General features: G+C 44.1%; 1 protein-coding gene across 1 annotated transcript in view; it reads right to left on the minus strand.

Moving 5' to 3' along the window:
* Window positions 1–499: 499 nt before the first annotated feature.
* BMP7 (bone morphogenetic protein 7) overlaps window positions 500–18,823 on the minus strand; it is a 98,165-nt gene continuing 79,841 nt past the window's right edge. The window contains exons 3-7 of the mRNA XM_056844137.1: window positions 15,576–15,724; window positions 12,254–12,448; window positions 7,602–7,678; window positions 3,979–4,089; window positions 500–672 (exon numbers count right to left, since the gene is read on the minus strand). Coding sequence (XP_056700115.1) covers window positions 523–672; window positions 3,979–4,089; window positions 7,602–7,678; window positions 12,254–12,448; window positions 15,576–15,724 — 682 coding nt within the window. The 3' untranslated portion in view covers window positions 500–522. The remainder of the gene's footprint in view (window positions 673–3,978; window positions 4,090–7,601; window positions 7,679–12,253; window positions 12,449–15,575; window positions 15,725–18,823) is intronic.

The following is an 18,823-nucleotide window of genomic DNA, read 5'->3' on the forward strand; positions in this document are numbered from 1 at the left end:
ATATCTGGTTGGTTCATCCAGGCACATGCGTTCGTGAATTTGTACACTCGTTTGTTCATTCATTCATTTTAATTGAAACTATTCGTTTCCCCAAGAGTAACTGTTAGAAATCTGTGCACAAACACTCGCCACACACTCAAACGCACACACAAACACGTTGTTCAACACAGATGGCTTTTCTGTTACAAGGTTCGGTCCCCTTGAAAAACCACCTTTCAGGAAACTCTTGTTTGCCTACCGAATACACAGACCTGCTCGCAAAACTGCTCCTCACTCCTGATTTGCAAGTCTGCATCAGTTTGTAGAATGATCCTCCCTTGAAAGCTAAAAAGCAAAAATTTCTCAAAACGCCACCTGAGCCTGGAGCTCGTCCTGTTTGGCTGCTTCAGAAATGCTATTCCTAAGAACTGTGGGATGTTTTAAAGGAGATTTGCTTAAAATTATCCACGTGATCCTTAAAACGACGACGACGTCAGCCCTGCCCGTCTTATGAGCCACATGGAGCTCTCCGGTCCAGTATGCCTAATGGCAGCCGCAGGCCCGCACCACCATGTTCCGGTATTTCTTCAAGATGACATTGGAGCTGTCGTCAAAGTAGAGGACGGAGATGGCGTTGAGCTGCGTCGGGGCACAGCAGGGCTTCGGCACAGTGTCTGGATTTATAAAGTGAACCTGTGGGGCAGATACGAGGAAGCAGACGTGAGGAGAACGTTCACAAGGATCCCTCCCAGTCAAAAATGGGAACGCTTCACCCACATTTACCAATTCTTATTTGGGCTCATACAAGGTAATTCCGAAGGCCTGTTGCCTACCGGCCCAGCTAGAGAAATTACATGAGAACAGCTCTGCTAGATCAGACCGGCAGTCCATCTAGTCCTGTCTCACATGGTGGCCAGCCAGTTATTCTGGAGGGCCAACAACAGGGCATAGAGGCCGAGGCCTTCCCCTGATGTTGCCTCCTATCACTGGTATTCAGAGGTTTAGTGCCTCTGAATGTGGAGGTTCTCTTTAGTCACCGTGACTAAAAGCCACTGAGAGACATCCTCTCTATGCTTCTGTCTAATCTTTTTTTTTTTAAAGCCTTTTCTCATGGGGTGGAGACAGTGGAAATAACTGGAGTCTTTTAATAGATTGGTGAGATGGATCATGACCCCTCACTGGGTAGATTCTACCAGCGACATCATTACCATTTTTTTCTTTCATTTCTGATTACTTTTTTAAAATAATGCAAAAGACAAGCACTGGGGAAGGCAATGGCCAACCACCCAGTAAAACATAGTCTGCCTAGTAAACGTCATGATGTGACATCACCCCATGGTTGCACAGGGGGTTACCTTTACCTTTTTAAAAGACAACAAGACAGAACTTTGACATTTCAAACTCCCCACCCAACTTGGCCACAAGAGAGATGCAACATCATTACTGAATACAGTATTTGAATCCTCCACTGGGTTTTAGTAGATCTAGTTTGGACTCAGGAGCCCTGTGGCGCAATCACAAGAAGGAAGCCAAATATGGACAGAGATTGTAAAATATACAGGGAATGTATACAAAAAGAAGGAGATTACTGGATATTAAAAAGTAGAGAAGAACTGGGAATAACAGATTGGTTTAAATATATGCAATTAAATAATATTTTTTAAAAAGATTTACTATTAGGCTTTGATGACAAAAAATCTACACTAGAACAGATAATAGAAACAGAAAATAAAGGCCAAATCTCCAAATTATATAAGCTCATATTAGAATATAATTTGGAAGAAGAAAGGGTTAAATTAGTTATGATAGCATGGGCAAGAGATCTAGGCCATAATATAGAAATGGATGACTGGGAAAGACTTTGGTCAAAGGAACTTAAGTTTACAATTGCCAGTAGCATAAAAGAAAATATGCATAAAATGTTTTACAGATGGTATGTGACTCCAGAACTACTGGCTAAGATGGATAGAAAAATATCAGATAAATGTTGGAGATGTAAAGAACAAAAACGAACTTTTTATCACTTATGGTGGACCTGTGTAAAGGTTAAGAAATTTGGGAAAGCAATTATAATAGAAACCGCTAATTTTATAATAGCAATTATAATAGAAACCGCAAATTTTATACAAGGTAAAATAAACAGGAAACCAGAATACTGTTTATTAGGACTGTCACCTAAAAACTTAAGTAAAGAAGACAATATAGTCTGCCAATATAGTTTTGCAGCTGCCAGAGTAACTATAGCTAAACACTGGAAGGAAGACAAAAAGTTACACAAGAAAAAATGGAGAGACAAATTATTAGATTATATACAAATGGCCAAAATTACTAATAGTCTAAAGGGCAAAGACGCAGAACTATTCAAAGAACAGTGGCAAAAGGTGTTTGTATACTGGGGGGAAATGGCAAAAAATTGACTTTAAAAATATGATGAAAGGATTGTAAATAAAATAAATAAACGAAAAGGGTAAAAAACCAGAATAATTATAATCTAAGAGAGCTTTCACCGGAGGCCAACCACTGGAGGAGGGGGTGACTCACAGGAGATGGGGGTGGTGGGTATATTCTATATTTTATTTTGCTTTTGCTTTTCTTTTGGATATAATATTATAATGTATACTAAGTTGTTATGTAAATTACTTTTATATAGCTAATTTATAGGTTATTATAAATGATTAAATAGTACAGATGATAGAGAGTTGAATTAGACTCAAATAGGGATAGAAATTGTTAAAAATATCAAATGATGTTATATTGTATCCTATACTTATCCTTTTTCTTTTTTTGTTATTAATTATCACTTTTTGAAATAATTTTTTTTTTAAAAAGGGGCCCTGTGGCGCAGAGTGGTAAGCTGCAGTACTGCAGTCCAAGCTCTGCTCACAACGTGAGTTAAATCCTGAAGGAGGTCAGTTTCAGGTAGCTGGCTCAAGGTTGACTCAGCTTTCCATCCCTCCAAGGTTGGTCAAATGAGTACCCGGCTTGCTGGGGGTAAAGTGCAGACAATTGGGGAAGGAAATGGCAAACCAATTGCAAAAGGTAGTCCCCTGTGTAAGCACTGGGTCATTCCTGACCCATGGGGTGATGTCACATGACGACGTTTAGCAAGCTATGTTTATAGGGTGGTTTGCTACTGCCTTCCCCAGTCATCTACACTTTACCCCCAGCAAGGGGGTTACTCATTTGACCGACCTCGGAAGGATGGAAGGCTGAGTCAACCTCAAGCCGGCTACCTGAAACCAACTTCTGCTGGAATCGAACTCAGAATCGAACTCAGCAGAGCTTGGACTGTAGTACTGCAGCTTACCACTCTGCACCACGGGACTCCTCCACACTACTTTGTGTGTGTGTGTAAAGTGATGTCAAGTCGCAGCAGACTTATGGCGACCCCTTTTTGGGGTTTTCATGGCAAGAGAGTAACAGAGGTGGTTTGCCAGTGCCTTCCTCTGCACAGCAACCCTGGACTTCCTTGGTGGTCTCCCATCCAAATCCTAACCAGGGCTGACTCTGCTTAGCTTTGGTGGTCTGACAAGATCAGGCTGGCCTGGGCCACACTACTTTAGTTGGCTTTAAAAGGGGATTTAGATAGATTCATGGAGAACAGATCCATCAATGGCTGTCAGCCACAACTACTCCTTGCTAAGACCAGTAGCACTCTGAATACCATGGTTTGGGGGATAACAATAGAGGGTGGGGTTTGGCCACCACAGTGTCACCTGGTTGACTACTCTGCAAAACAGGATGCTGAACTAGATGGACCACAGGTCTGATCCAACATGGCTGCCTCTTATCCTGCATGTGAGGAGCTTTCTGGTCTAGATCCTTGTTCACAATCCAGCATGAGTACTGCCAGTCACCAGGTCAGCAGAGGACACAAGGGAATCACATGAGCAAGAGAAGGCTTCTGTAACATTGTTGTACCTGACTGACTGGGGAAAAAAACTACTATAATGATGATCAGATTTGGTAGAATTGTGCAAGATTTAAAAATGAGCTTACCAGTGTTTGCACAATAGCATGGTTTGTTGCATTCATGTAAGAGTTCAATGGAAAGGCACATTCTCCTTCGCAATAGTATGCAGCGTAGCCTTCTGGAGCAATTATCCAGTCCTGGGTTGGATCAGAGCAAGAGAGAAAGCACTGAATCCATGTGGAGAAAATTATTTAATTTGACCTCTTTTAATGCACCTTAGCATTCAGCAAATTCACTTAAGGGTAGATTCTCACAGCAGCAGCAGCGTCGAGCTGAGTCGTTCAGATTTTTGGATACACAGGGACGGTGGATCTCCTGTGTATATCTAAGTCTTGCCACTTCACCTTTGGACATTTTTAAGTCATATGAATGTGGAGGGGGGGTTGTGACAGACAGAGAGTTAATCTTTGAGAGAAGCTCAGAGAAAGGGAGTGGGTGGAGCGAAGGAACTCACTCTCTCAGTTCTGAGGGAAGGAATGGTGGGTGTATCTGGGGATGCACTGAACTGGTCAGGAACACATGGAGCTGCCTTATCCTGAATCAAATATATCAAGGCCTATTATGATCAGCATAGCCTTTTTTGCAGCAGCTCTCCAGGGTCTCAAAATGAGGTCTTACACATCACCTAGGGGAGGGGCTGTGGCTCAGTGGTAGAGCATCTCCTCGGCATGCAGAAGGTCCCAGGTTCAATCCTGGGCATCTCCAGTTAAAGGGACTAGGAAAGGAGGTGATGTGAAAGACCTCTGCCTGAGACCCTGGAGAGCCGCTGCCAGTCTGAGTAGACAATACTGACTTTGATGGACCAAGGGTCTGATTCAGTATAAGGCAGCTTCATGTGTTCACCTACCACCTGATCCCTTTAACTGAAAATGCCAGGGACTGAACCTGGGACCTTCTACATATACTGTAGATGTTCTGCCACTGAGCCACAACCCTTATTCTTGCCTCCTGGCAGCTGCTTGACTAGTTGGCCTGTTCCATGTGGATGGAATTTAAATTGGCCCCAAGCCATTAGGATTGGATATCCCAAGTCACTGCACCCATATTATCTGGGAGACACTGGAAGTTATCAGATCTGCAAGGATCGTCTTGCTGTGCGTGGGTCTCTTCTCAGTGTGGTCAGATTTGTGTGGGTTGATCTGCAAGAAGCCACATGTGTGAAGGACCCTGGTTTGAGGCTGAAGGTGAAGGGCCTTAGCATTCTTTTCATCTCTTCCAACTCCATGATTCACTATTTATTTTAAAACTATTTATTAACCACTACTACCGGGGGGGGGGGAGGGGGAGGATGTTCAAAGTGGCATGCCAGAACATATAAACATTTAAAATACAGCTTTAAAAAAAACCACTAAAACAAAACCAGAAAACCTAATAAAAAGGAGCATGTTCAAGTCAACTGCAACATAAAGCCATATTATGACCAATTAAGCCAACTGTAGATCAACCAAATAAACTGAATTAAAACAATATGGCGTATAAAGAATAGGCATTAATTTAAACAAATTCAGCAGCAGTCAAATATATTGAGGGAGGGCACAGAACAGAATAGCACACAATGCAGCAAAACAGCTGGCAATGAAAACTCAAAAGACTAGGTGTTAAGCAAGCCATTGAGATGACAGCATTCCACATTTTAGGTGCCACCATAGAAAAGGCCCTGTCTGTGGTCACTACCACATTTTATAAAGGGGGCGGGGAGGAAAAAGGACTAGGGTCTCAGATGCAGATTTTAATTGCCCTAGCTGGTGGATTTCATTATCCCAAACTTGACTGTGAACAGCCCCAAGATACACATGGGGGCCTCTCTTGCTTGCAGTATAGTAAAGCACAGAGACAAAACATTTAGCAAGCAGATACTGTCAACAGGTGTATCCCAAAGAGACTTTTTCTTTTAGAACTCCACATACTGAGACAGCCTATACAATTCGATTTATCTTTTAGGGTCCCACTATATTCTGGAAACGACTCCATCTAATTTCTTTTAGTTCACTGCCTTACTGCCGATCAATATTAAAGTCAAGAAAACACACTTAATATGAAATGGAGACTGAAGTTTGGTATGGCAATGCGGGGGTGAGTCAGATGTAAAATTCTAGTGTGCTGAAGCCTCACTGCAATTAGCATAAATTTGTCTTTTCTCCTCCTGAGGTGAGCACTGAGAAACTCCAAGTTTGCGACACCAGTCAGTTTTGAACCAGAGAAAAGCTAGCAGTGGAAGGGGCCAATCGGCTAGTGTCTATGCTGTCACTGGACATCTCTTTCCTTCCATCCCAGAGTAGTTTTGTGAGTCAAAAATGCTTGCTGTTTAAAAAAATAAGGTGAAGGGTGAACAAAGCAAATGTATGTGTGTCCCGTGCTTCTTCTTCTTTCTTTCTTTTTTTTTAAAAAGCCAGGTAGACTGATCAAAGCATGAGAAGAAGGGCTAGACTGATAGATGAACAAGAGTTCACGCAAATTATGAAGCCAGGCTTCATCTGTCTTCACCTTTAGTTAAGTAGCTAGCAGTGTCCACAGCTCCACATTGGTGACTGTTCAGGAAAGCGGGGGGAAGGTCCCTGTCATCCCAAAGTCAATAATTCATCCCTAACCCCAGAGGGTCTGTTTTGGAATATCAAGGAAACTTGGTTCAGTTTGAGAAACTGATCCATATTTTTCATGATTTAATACGTGTGTGTGTGTGTGTGTGTGTGTGTGTGTGTGTTTTGCCATCAAGTCACAACTGACTTATGGCAACCCCATAGGGTTTTCAAGGGAAGGAGAAGCAGAAGAAGCAGGAGCAGAATAATAATAATAATAATAAGAGTTGGTTTTTATATGCTGACTTTCTCTGCCGCTTAAGGGAGACTCAAACCGGCTTACAATCACCTTCCATTCCCCTTCCCCTAACAGACACCCTGTGAGGTAGGTGGAGCTGAGAGAGCTCTAACAGAGCTGTGACTAGCCCAAGGAGGTGGTTTGCCATTGCCTGCCTCCACGTCACAATCCTGGTATTCCTTGGAGGTCTCCCATCCAAATACAAGCCAGGGTCAAGGTTGAGAATGCGTGACTGGCCCAAGGTCACCCAGCAAATTTCCATAGCAGAATGGGGATTCGAATCTGGGTTCCCCAGATCCTTGTCCGACACCTTAACCTTATACCACGCTGGCTCAATTCAGTACTTAGGATCAGTCAAACAACTGCTGCGTATCTTCTAAGTGCATTCAATAATAATCTAGTCATGTCTAGCTTGAACTGGTGCTTTCAAAAAAGAAATCATGGGGTTGGATCCTGTGGACCTGTTCAGCTAGCAGAGGTGCTTTCCTCTGGTTCAAGCATTCTCCTGATGCAGAAGCCATCTAAAACTTTAGGACTTCTTCAGGAAATGTATGATCCATCATATCTCCTCATCAAAATACAACTCCCCCCCCAAAAAAAAAAATTCTCCTCTACTCCAAGTGTGCAAGTTATCATTTTGTAGACAGATTGGAAGGTAATGTATAACAACAAGCCCGCCCCCACCAAAATCAGTGCCTTTTGCTGCTCTGAAAATAGACAATAAAACGTCAGAACTGGAAAATCCAATCTCAGGATTCGCGTTACCAGCATGATAAGGACAGAGGATTAAAATTTACCCCCGATCTCTCATTCCAAGCAAAAAAAACAACCTTACCTGCCAGCCAAGATCCCTGAAACTGACATAGAGCTCGTGTTTCTTGCAAGCTTGCCTCTGATCACTACTGCTGTTCTCTGAGTTTGGAGGGTGGTTGGCAGGAAGAAAGGGGGGGGGAGAGCACAAAACCATCATGTTAGTTTAAGACATCTTGCAGTACTCTTCTGCTGCAGTTTTATAGCCACCCTGCCCAGCCCAGCAAGGGCACCTTGTGACGTTACTTCTTCCCCTCACAGATGACCTCCCTGAGAACAAGAGAGTCAGACTTGTACCCAGATCTGTGCGTATTTTAGAAAGAAACCCAAATTATGCACCTAATCCTGTTCCAAGCAAACCGGAGTTCTAGGTTGCATATAATTTATGCAAATTAAGCAGCGCTGCAAATATTCTCGTTCGCATAAATTTGAAAAATCTGAATAATTTCAGAATTTTGATTTTTGTTTAAACCATGCTGCGAAAGGTAATGGCTTAGATCCAGACTAACGTTTCCATGGACAGAGGTCCTTGCACCCACGGAGCACAATTTTCTCACCGCCCTCCTTCCACAGCAGCCTGAAATGCACCCCTCCCAAAGCCTTAGGAAGCCCCTGTGACTGTGGAAATGTTGGTCTGGATCTAAGCCAGTAAGTTCTACAACACAAGCATGAGCACATGAAACCATCCTATAATGAGTTGGACTATCGTTCTGTCAAGGTCAGTATTGTCTACTCTGACTGGCAGCTGCACTCCATTGTCTTTGGCACATCGCCCACTACCTGACTGAACCTGGGACTTCCTGTATGGAAAGCAAATGCTGCATCACTGAGCCACAGCTCCTCCCCTCCAGTTAGTCATGGGCAATGTCGGGTGACGTACACTGGTGTCCTCCGGACCGTTGTACTTCTTATTCAAAAATCCCCTTTGCATTTGGGACTTCATCAGACATGTTCAAGTCTTGGGGGAAGGGATTGTGGCTCAGAGGCAGTAACGTGCCTTACATACAGAATGCCTCAGATTTAATCCCTCCCCTAGCATCTCAAAGGGTCTCTGGCAGCAGGTGCTGAGAAAGACCTCTCCCTGCTTGAGTTCCTGGAGAGCCACTGCCAGGCAGAGCCGATGACACTGAGCTATGTGGACCAACAGAATCCCAGGAAATGGATTCTATGTCTCCCAGAAGCACATGCAACAGAACTCGTGGCTGCTGGTGTTAGCTTCTCCAGTTGGAATCTCCACTCTCCAAATCTGTTTTGGGCTGTGTTTAACCCACCTTCTCACCATCGCTCCTACCCCATGGGGTTCTTGACCCTCCCAAACATGCCTCTGGATCCTTATCTGGGAAACATAGCTGGGGAGTTGGTGTGGAACAGTGGCAAGAAGGTTAAGCATGGTGCAGTGGTTAAGAGAGAGCCAGCGTGGTGTAGTGGTTAAGAACAGTGGTTTGGAGCGGTGGAGTCTGATCTGGAGAACTGGGTTTGATTCCCCACTCCTCCACACGAGTGGTGGACACTAATCTGGTGAACTGGATTTGTTTCCCCACTCCTACACACGAAGCCAGTTGGGTGACCTTGGGCTAGTCACACTCTCTCAACCCCACCTACCTCACAGGGTGTCTGTTGTGGGGAGGGGAAGGGAAGGTGATTGTAAGCCAGTTTGATTCTCCCTTAAGTGGCAGAGAAAGTCGGCATTTAAAAACCAACTCTTCTTCTTCTAAACACTCAAGTGCCCTCTTCTCCATCACTTCCTTCTTAAAATAATCTCTTCCCCAACCTGTCTTGCCCTAACTGGCCTAGGGCAGTTAATGACCACCACGGACTTCTGTCGCATGTGTCTGCGTGTAACATGTAGCTCGGCCTTGCGTTCCGCATCCAACTTGTGATCCTGTGCTCTTCCCAAATTTCCATGGAATCACAAGCTGTGTACATGCATCTGTATCTCATTTAAGATCTGGGCCCATCCTTCTCAATAAAACCCACGCCTCTCACGGTTAGGCAGAGGGGGAAGCTGATCCAGCATTAGGCTCTTCTTCTGAGAGAGCAAACTGTGAGCAGAAACAATGATGTGAGACGTGGCTTCCTTAGACTGGGTCGTTTGGGAGGCTGAAACTGCAGCGCTGACATTCTTGGCAGGGTGGCCACAGGGAAATGAGGTGCTGCTTCATAACACTAGCTACAGGTAACATAAATTTCAATAATATTAAAGAGCTTGACTCAATAACTATAAAACACTCGTCTTGTTTTCTGCACGAAGCCAAGGAAGCCCCCAGGAAAATCAATTTTGCTCCTTATTGGTACAGGCCTCTATGGCTACAAAATCCGTTTGTTTTCCGAGCCAAGCTGGTAAGAAAACTTGGCAGAGGAAATGGAGCTTCTGCCTTTACACAACCACAGGTTGCATTTCTTGAAAATATTCCTGTCCAAGACAATTTGTCTAGAAGCTGGGCAAAAGGCAAGGTGCACATAACGATTTGATCAGATTTTCCTTGTGATTCTCTCTTGCTGCATAAGTGTGTTTGGGTCTGTATTCAGATATCTCATTTAAAACGTGGTATTCATTTAAAATATTTCTATGTTGTTTTTCCAGAAAGGGCCCAAGGCGACCTATAAACAAATCTGCCATCAAGACATGCAATTAAAAACAACAGCGTTCCAACAACACATGAAGCAGCCTTCTGCTGAATCAGATAATTGGTCCATTGAGGTCGATATTGTCTGCTCAGACTGGTAGCTGCTCTCCAGGCTCTCAGGCAGAGGTCTTTCCCGTCACCTGCTGCCTGGTCCTTTTAACTGCAGGTGTTGGGGATTGAACTGGGTACCTTCTGCATGCCAAGTGGGTTCTACCACTGAGCCACACCCCTCTCCAACATCTGATTCAAACTCTTGAACACATGAACACATGAAGCTGCCTTATACTGAATCAGACTCTTGGTCCATCAAAGTGACTATTGTCTACTCAGACTGGCAGCGGCTCTCCAGGGTCTCAGATGGAGGTCCTTCATATCACCTATTTGCCTAGTCCCTTAACTAGAGATGCCGGGGATTGAACCGGGAGCTTCTGCATGCTAAGCAGATGCTCTACCACTGAGCCAAGGCCCCTCTTAAAACAGTGGTCAAGGGTTATCTTTGATGCGCTTTTTAAAAGGTTTCTAGTCCTTATGGCATTCAAAGCCAGTAACGTATAGGGTGGTGCCCCAAATAAGGGCCATGGTACCCAGCACTGTCTTCTTTATAGAAATCTCTCCCTTAAGTTGCTTTAATGGAGAGCGGAGGAGAGACAGGTACTTTTATCACAGTTGTCTTTCCCTCCTACTGAGGTTAATAGCAGGTCCGGGGGGGGGGGGGTGTTGGAGACTTCTATTGGGGAAATGGCAGGAGAATAAAGTTAATCCATCTCCCTCCTTCCTGAAGGCCCTGATCCAAAGGGGGAGGGAGGTTGTAGTTGCTTTGTAATATGAACCCCCCCCCCCCCGCAACAAAACTGGAGATCTGATACGCAGCTCCCAAACAACCTGTACTTTGGCCCCTGGCCTGTACGGTTTTAAATTCATCTGGCCGCTTCAGAGCTGCTGAGTCATTTTTAGCTGTTCTAGCCCGTGTGGTTCCATTTGAATACTCTGCTGCTAGTAACTATATTATTGAGTTTCATTGCTTTTTTAAAATATAATTTTAAAATTGTTTTCTGTCCTTGAAGTTATGAATCACCTTGGAGCCTACAAATACCAAGAGGGTAGCATATCTTATTTCATTGGGTTTGTCACTGGATTAAACAAATCTTGTTTTGTTTTTGTAGTCTATGCAAAGACTTTTTCTTTTCTTTTTTGGGTGATGCATAATTACCACCACCTCTGCTTAAAACATCTCTACTGACTGAGCGGCTTCATCTTTTGTAAACTGTTTTTACGGTCTGTTTCTAGTCTAAGAAATGTTCTATGGGTATTATTTTAGGCCGCCGAATATTGTTTTATGTAGTTTTTATGCCCCCCATATGCTTTTGGGGGGCGTCTTACTGATAATTTTTACCATGCTATTTTTCCTTTTTAAGCTGCCTCGAGCAGATCTCTAAAAAGGTGGTCGTTCCAGTTGGGAAAGCTATGCACCAGCAGTCTCCAAGCTCAAATCAAGTCCCACCCCTTTAAAGGCTGCTTTGTAATTGGCTTACTTTGCAGTGCTCACTGTGAGAGAAAATTCCCTACCCAAAAAAACCCAATAACCGCATAAAAAAGCATTTTAAGATTAAAAAAAAACAAAGAACAGGCAATCTGAAAGAAGGGGGGAGAAATCCAAGCCTCAGTTTTAAAAAGCCTTTCTTTTGCTCAGAAAGAGCCCTGAGGAAGCAGGAAGCTTTTGAATCCCTGCCTCTTTACACACTGCTTTGTGATTGGCTGTGAGAGAAACCCAGCTTCTGTTTCCCCTGCTTTGCCTTCTGCATGGAGATTTCAGCCGGGCTGAGCTCAGGGGAGAGGGAAGAGTCGGGTTAACAGAGGAATGGAAAGACTCGGACATTGTGAGGGCTGGCAGTGAGGTCATTTCTGATGGACGGAAAACTCATGCAAAACTCCAAGGAACAACCGAGTCAGACAGGGGGCGAACGTGAGTCCAAGTACCCATGCACAAATTACCAACATAAATGAATATCTCCTACCCCCCTCAGTCATCTTTACAAAAATGTTAGCATACCTCCAATATTTGACCCCCGAAAGGCTTCTTGGTTCTTTGGTGCTTTCGATTTCTGGTTTCGGGGTTTGCCTCCTGCAGACCGAATACTACGGAGATGCACCTCAGTAGCTTTGAAAAAGACGACGGTGAACGGCTGCTTGTTTTGCGGGCCTTGCCTTCCAATAAGGCCAGCTAGTTTGGGATTGATGCTTTGTCCTAAAGAGTGGGAAGGGGGGAAGAAATGTTAGTTCGAAAGAGGAATGTTATCAGCTTGCCAGTTATACTAGAAATTGCAGGAGCCAGACAGACTGGCCGGCAACTCATGTGCAAAGTTCCCACAGCTTTCCATATGTCCGAGGACAGCCGAGGAAGTGAGCCTTAAAAATAATGATGCTTTCCTTGCAAGGAATGAACCGTTGCAGCTGATTTCATTTTGCGCCTCGCTGTGTAACAGCCAAAGCAAATGCTTCCGTTGAATGTTACATTACCAACATTAGATTTCCCTGCATTCTTGAGAGGGGTTTCTTTGAGTTCACCAACCTATAATTTGATGGGATCCTGTAAAAAGGAATCATAAAACCATACCCGGGGGAACACTAAATTCTCATTGGAAGGTTATGAGCCTAAAATAAAAATGCCTCAGTTTAAATAAAAGTTGATATTGCTCCGGATAGATTGCATCGCAGAGTAGGCAATGGTTTCATTCTTCTGAGATAGCTGGTTGACTGATGGCACCTTCCACGCTTTGTGAATTTGGGCACAACCTGGCCAATTCTGTAAGGGCCGGGCCATATCTCATTCAGACCTAGATTTGTTCTCTGCCTTGAGGTTCTCTGGGGACAGACGGTTGAGCAGGATACCCAGAGCCGAAGCCATAATAAGGGCACAGTTCTAACAAAAGCCTGAAGTGCAGTAGGCAAACCAAAGCTGTTCCGTTGACCCAGGGGAGGACAGAAGGCCGGGCTCCCAGCGATTATTCCAGGGCTTGGCCAATCAGCCAAGGTACTACTAGCAGAAACCAAGCTCTCTAATAGGTGTCCCCAACCTGCGGATGCATTTTAGGCTACAATCCTAAAAGGCACACCTACTCGGGAGCAAGTCCTACTGAATGCAGTGGGCCAAAGCAAACAGGCAGAAAGCTCGGGCTTTTCTGCAACGAGGCAAACAGGATGCGAAGCAATTTGCAAGAGGCTGACTAAACTCCCCACATATATTGGTGCTCCAAGATATTGTCAGGGGGGAAGGCATTATAGGGCTTAGAAGATGACAGACTGCCCAAGGCATAGTGAATTACTTCAGTCCCTCTCCCCACTGCTTCGCTTTATCCAAACTTTGTAAGAGTAAACAAATAGCCTAATCCCCTTTTCCTGCTATCCTTGCGGGATCTACTTGGCCTTCACACAAAGCAATGGGAATGGTTGCTAAATACAAACTATTCTCTTTCATATAATGTCAAGGGAAGAGGAGGAGGAGGAGAAGAAGAGTTGGTTTTTATATGCTGACTTTCTCTGCCACTTAAGGGAGAATCAAACCGGCTTACAATCACCTTCCCTTCCCCTCCCCACAACAGACACCCTGTGAGGTAGGTGGGGTTGAGAGAGTGTGACTAGCCCAAGGTCACCCAGCTGGCTTTGTGTGTAGGAGTGGGGAAACAAATCCAGTTCACCAGATTAGCCTCCGCCGCTCACGTGGAGGAGTGGGGAATCAAACCTGGTTCTCCAGATCAGATTCCACCGCTCCAAACCACTGCTCTTAACCCCTACACCACATAGCTGGTCCTGATCCTCATGGGGGCACTACACCACATGGCTGGTCCTGATCCTCAAGGGAGAAACTGGGAGGGATACCAAGGGATAACCCCCTTTCACAAAGCTCTACATTCCATCTCCCCTTATTCCCCGTTCATACTACGACTCTCCACTGTCCCCTTCTTCATCCTTCCGGTTTTCATTCCCTCTAACCTTAGGGGGCAGGGGAAAGGGAGGTCAGTCTCTAGGGACTTCCTGAGCCCCCAACAGACCAGGCCCTCCAAATGTTGCTAAGCAACTGCAAGGTAGATTCAGAAACAGCCTGGAAGAAACAAGTAGGCATATTTAATTGCAAAGGAGAAAAATCCCTCAGAAATCAGAGAATTTAGTTAAAGGAAGTTTGACAAATGAGCTTGAAGGGTCGCATCCCTTCAGAAGATCACCCACCCCCCAATTTAAAACAAGGGCTCAAAAGAAAATGTAGTTCAAAGAATGAGGAGGGGGTAGACACAACCCAGTCCAAAAAGGATGCCAGCATGGTTCTTTTAAGTATCACTGAGAGTATTCCATGGAGCTCAAGATAGAGGATCCAGATCAGCTAGGGATCCTGGAAGGGTTTTTCCCCCTTCTTTTGGGCATGGAGTAGGGGTCACTGGGGGTGTGGGGGGGAAGTAGTTGTGAATTTCCTGCATTGTGCAGGGGATTGGGCTAGATGAGCCTGGTGGTCCCTTCCAACTCTATGATTCTATGATCCAGTAAGAACAACGATGCTGGAACTAGAGAAAGATCATCATAGTGGTAACGGAAGCAAAGTGTGTGCTAGAGGTAGGAGAACAGGAAGTAGCACTTTGAGGCAGGAGTACAGGAAGCAGCAATCACATCAGTGAGGTGTACAAATGCACCAAAGACCACAGCTTTGTTTCTGAGATGTCAACTGGCTAAGCCTAGTGGTTTCCAAGCTCTCCTCAGTCAGCATGAAGGCTAGAGTCTTATTTTCTTTTTTAAAATGAAAGCTGGATGTCAGAGCCTGTGGAATTATCAGTCTCCAAGGGAGATTTCCCCCTCTATTAACCTACCTCCACAGATGGGAGGAACACAAGGATAAGGAGACATAGCGATGCTATATCTAGAAAGGAACAGGTACCAGGGCTGGCATCCTGGACACCAGGAAAAAGATTCCCTATGATCTCCTGCCTCAGTTCATCCAGATCCAACCCAAAATTCCCATGACTGGCCAGCTCCATGGGCCCCAAGGGATACTGGTAGGGTTGCCAACCTCCAGGTACTAGCTTGCGATCTCCTGCTATTCCAACTGATTTCCAGCCAATAAAAATCAGTTTACTTAGAGAAAATGGCCGCTTTGGCAATTGGGCTCTATGGTATTGAAGTCCCTCCCCTCTCCAAACCTCACCCTCCTCAGGCTCCGCCCCAAAAACCTCCCGCCGATGGCAAAGAGGGACCTGGTGACCCTAGTGACTGGCCTTCCCAGAATTTTGTCCCCCTCATGTCCCCCCCCCCTTGATAATCCTGCTGGTCACAGCTGCAAGATGGGGCTGAACAGAGATTTTCCAGCGCTGCCATTTTCCGATGCTTACCATCTATGCTCTCCACTGAAAGCTGCAAGCCGAGATTGTGTTGTGGGTTTACCACCCAGTGGTTACTAGTTGCCGTGATATCAAACACCAGCCAACCTTTTTCCACGGCCCAAATTGTTCGAGTGTCAAGCAGGAACAAATCCGAATCCCTGGAGAGACAAAGCCAGAAGAGAGGAAAGAATCGCTTGCAAACAGATCTGAATTCTCTCTGGAAATACAGACGGGCTTCTAAATATAAACTGGGGCTACAAGGATACCACTTAGCAGTTTGCAGTATACAGTCGCAATATGCAGGTTGTGCTAGATGCAAGCCGTTGCTAAATTAATGTTTAATGCATTTAAATCCAGAGAGTTTACAATAAGAAGCAAAAGACATGCACACAAAAATATGGAAAAACTTGTAGAGTTTTTACATTTGTTTAGCCATCCCAGTAGACAACAGGAATTGTACATAAGAAAAATCCAGAATACAGAGCACACATTGCTAGAGCTATGTCACATTGTTTTCCTATTTCATTGAGGAGGGGGAGAGAAGGCAATACTTTGGAATGTATGTGAAATATTACCACTATACCCACTCAGTTTATCTTATTAATCTACTGCCATTTCCCCCTGATTGAGCCTAAACGCTCCTTAGAAGCTGAAAGGACTAAACTGAGGCTATCAGTGGTCATATCATGAGAAGACAAGAGTCACTGAAAAAGACAACTACGTTAGGAAAAGTTGAAGGCAGCAGGAAAAGAGGAAGACCCAACAGGAGATGGATTGACAATAAAGGAAGCCCCGGCTTTCCATTTGCAAGACATGAGCAAGGCTGTTAACGTTAGGTCATTTTGGAGGTTATTCATTCATAGGGACTTCATGGCACTTAACACACACACATACAGTTTCCCTAACCTGCTGTTTCAATGATATTTACATTTTTAATAAGTTTTTTTCCTGGGAATAGTTACTTAGTCAGGCAGGGATCACATGGTCAATGCGATGATGTCATGATGCTACACAGCCAGTCACATTTTTAAAAAGTTTTATTCATAAAAATGGACAGTCAACAGTAAATATATACATAAACTAAAAACAAATAGTCACATAATACTTTACAATCCTGCATCTGTAGTCCCTTCTCGCTTAACCAAAACTAGATCGTATTATAAAATGGACATTTCCATTCTTTGAATGGTTCTTGTCCATAACAGGTTTACACTATTAATATAATTATTGTTTTGGTAAGTGGTTAGCTTCACTAAAATATAAACCTCTTTTATTTTGGACAACCAATCATGTATCTTAGGGGAGGTTTTCTGGTTCCACTGGTCTCGCAAAGACCATACTAACTGTAGTTATCATATGTAATACTATTATCTGTTGGTCTCTTGGAATTTCAGGAAGATGTGTGTGTTAAGTGCCGTCAAGTCGCTTCCGACTCATGGCGACCCTATGAATGAAAGTCCTCCAAAATGTCCTATCTTTGATAGCCCTGATCAGATCCTGCATAGTTCAACAATAAGGTTTCTGGCTTAAATGGAATTTATTTCCTCAACCCAATTGACATAATTTTTGCAACCTGTTTCCAAAAGACTGATGACCTCATGCAATGGCCAGTCCCATACTGACTACAACAGATGCCACAATACAACTGGGAACGAGGGCAAGGCTTCTCGAAACAGCCCTCTAAATGGGTAAATGCCTTTGGCTGCTTTCGCCAAAGAGGAAGGCACTTTTCATGAGGGGGGGACTTTTGGCAATGAGGAACCCTCCCCATTTCAGTGGAGCCCTACATAATGAAGCAAAAGGTTTAGCTCCCTAAATGTACAGCCAAAATAACCGAGCAATAATATCACCCTCGGTCTAGGCAAATATTGACACAGACCTCTTTTATGGATTCTTCTGTGGTTATTTGGTCTTACAAAGGCACACATACACACAAATACTGAAACTGCAATATAACTACAAGAAAAAAAAGTTGTTTTCAATGGCTGAACCTCGGTTTTACCATTTACAGGAGGGCATTTATAACAAAATAACCGTGGACGGGAGGAAATGCCACCCACATTGATTTGAGGATCCCAGGAATGGAACAAGGGAGCACAGGCAGTCATATAAACGGTGGACAAACAACCCATACAGCCTGTAGCACTGGTACAGTTACATTCCTAAGTTTGGTCTACCCAACTGTAAAAGCTGGATTACAAACTCTGAATAAATGATACTGCTCATATATGTCGTGCAAGTATCAGCCAACGGAGACATTGCAGTTGTTCGTGCCAGCTCGCTAATTGGATATTTAAATACCCCGGCTTCATTTAGAAGCCTCTTTTGCTGACTTGCATGTTTCATCTCGCCAGACATCTAGTGTGCACTTTGCATAGATATCTGCATAACTAATTGCTTTGGAACTGTTCCAGCAGTGCCCACCCCCCCAAAAAAGGTAAGACCATCTGCATGCTCATGAGAACGTCTTACTTGAAGTATTCTTAATAACAACAACTAGTAGTGATAAGAAATGTGCAGTCAGTAGTTTATTAATAAGTATCTGAACCAAACCATGCCCATTCATAAAAGATTAAATAAGAGGGGGCTCTGTGAATGCTCGCAGGGAGGGGGGAAACTAAGCCAGTGTGGTATAGTAATTAAGAGTATCAGACTAGTAGTACCTAGGAGTACTAGTGCTAGTATTAGAAGTACTAGGACTAGTACCTAGTTTGAATCCCCACTCATGCCATAGAAGTCCACTGGGTGACCCTGGGCCAGTCACACTCTCTCAGCCTAACCTACCTCACAGGGTTGTTGTGAGGATAAAATGGAGGAAAAGAGGATGATGTAAGCTGCTTTGGGTCCCTATTGGGAAGAAAGGCAGGGTAAAAAAAAAATTAAATAAACAAATAATAAAAACTGTTGAAGTTGGGAATGGGTAGAGGCCAAGGCCCAGACTTTACCCTTCCTCTAGCAACTGCCAGCTCATCTTGCAGAGGCAGACAGCATGGTGTAGTGGTTAGTGTTGGACTAGGATAGGGCTGTCAGTTGCATTAGGACCTGGGACATCTGGGTATATGTCCCCACTCTGGAAAGAAAGAAAGAAAGAAAGAAAGAAAGAAAGAAAGAAAGAAAGAAAGAAAGAAAGAAAGAAAGAAAGAAAGAAAGAAAGAAAGAAAGAAAGAAAGAAAGAAAGAAAGAAAGAAAGAAAGAAAGAAAGAAGAGTTGGTTTTTATATGCCGATTTCCTCTACCTTTTTAAGTAAAGAGGGAGAA

This window comes from Euleptes europaea, chromosome 2 (assembly GCF_029931775.1).
Source record: "Euleptes europaea isolate rEulEur1 chromosome 2, rEulEur1.hap1, whole genome shotgun sequence".
Lineage (NCBI taxonomy): Eukaryota > Metazoa > Chordata > Lepidosauria > Squamata > Sphaerodactylidae > Euleptes > Euleptes europaea.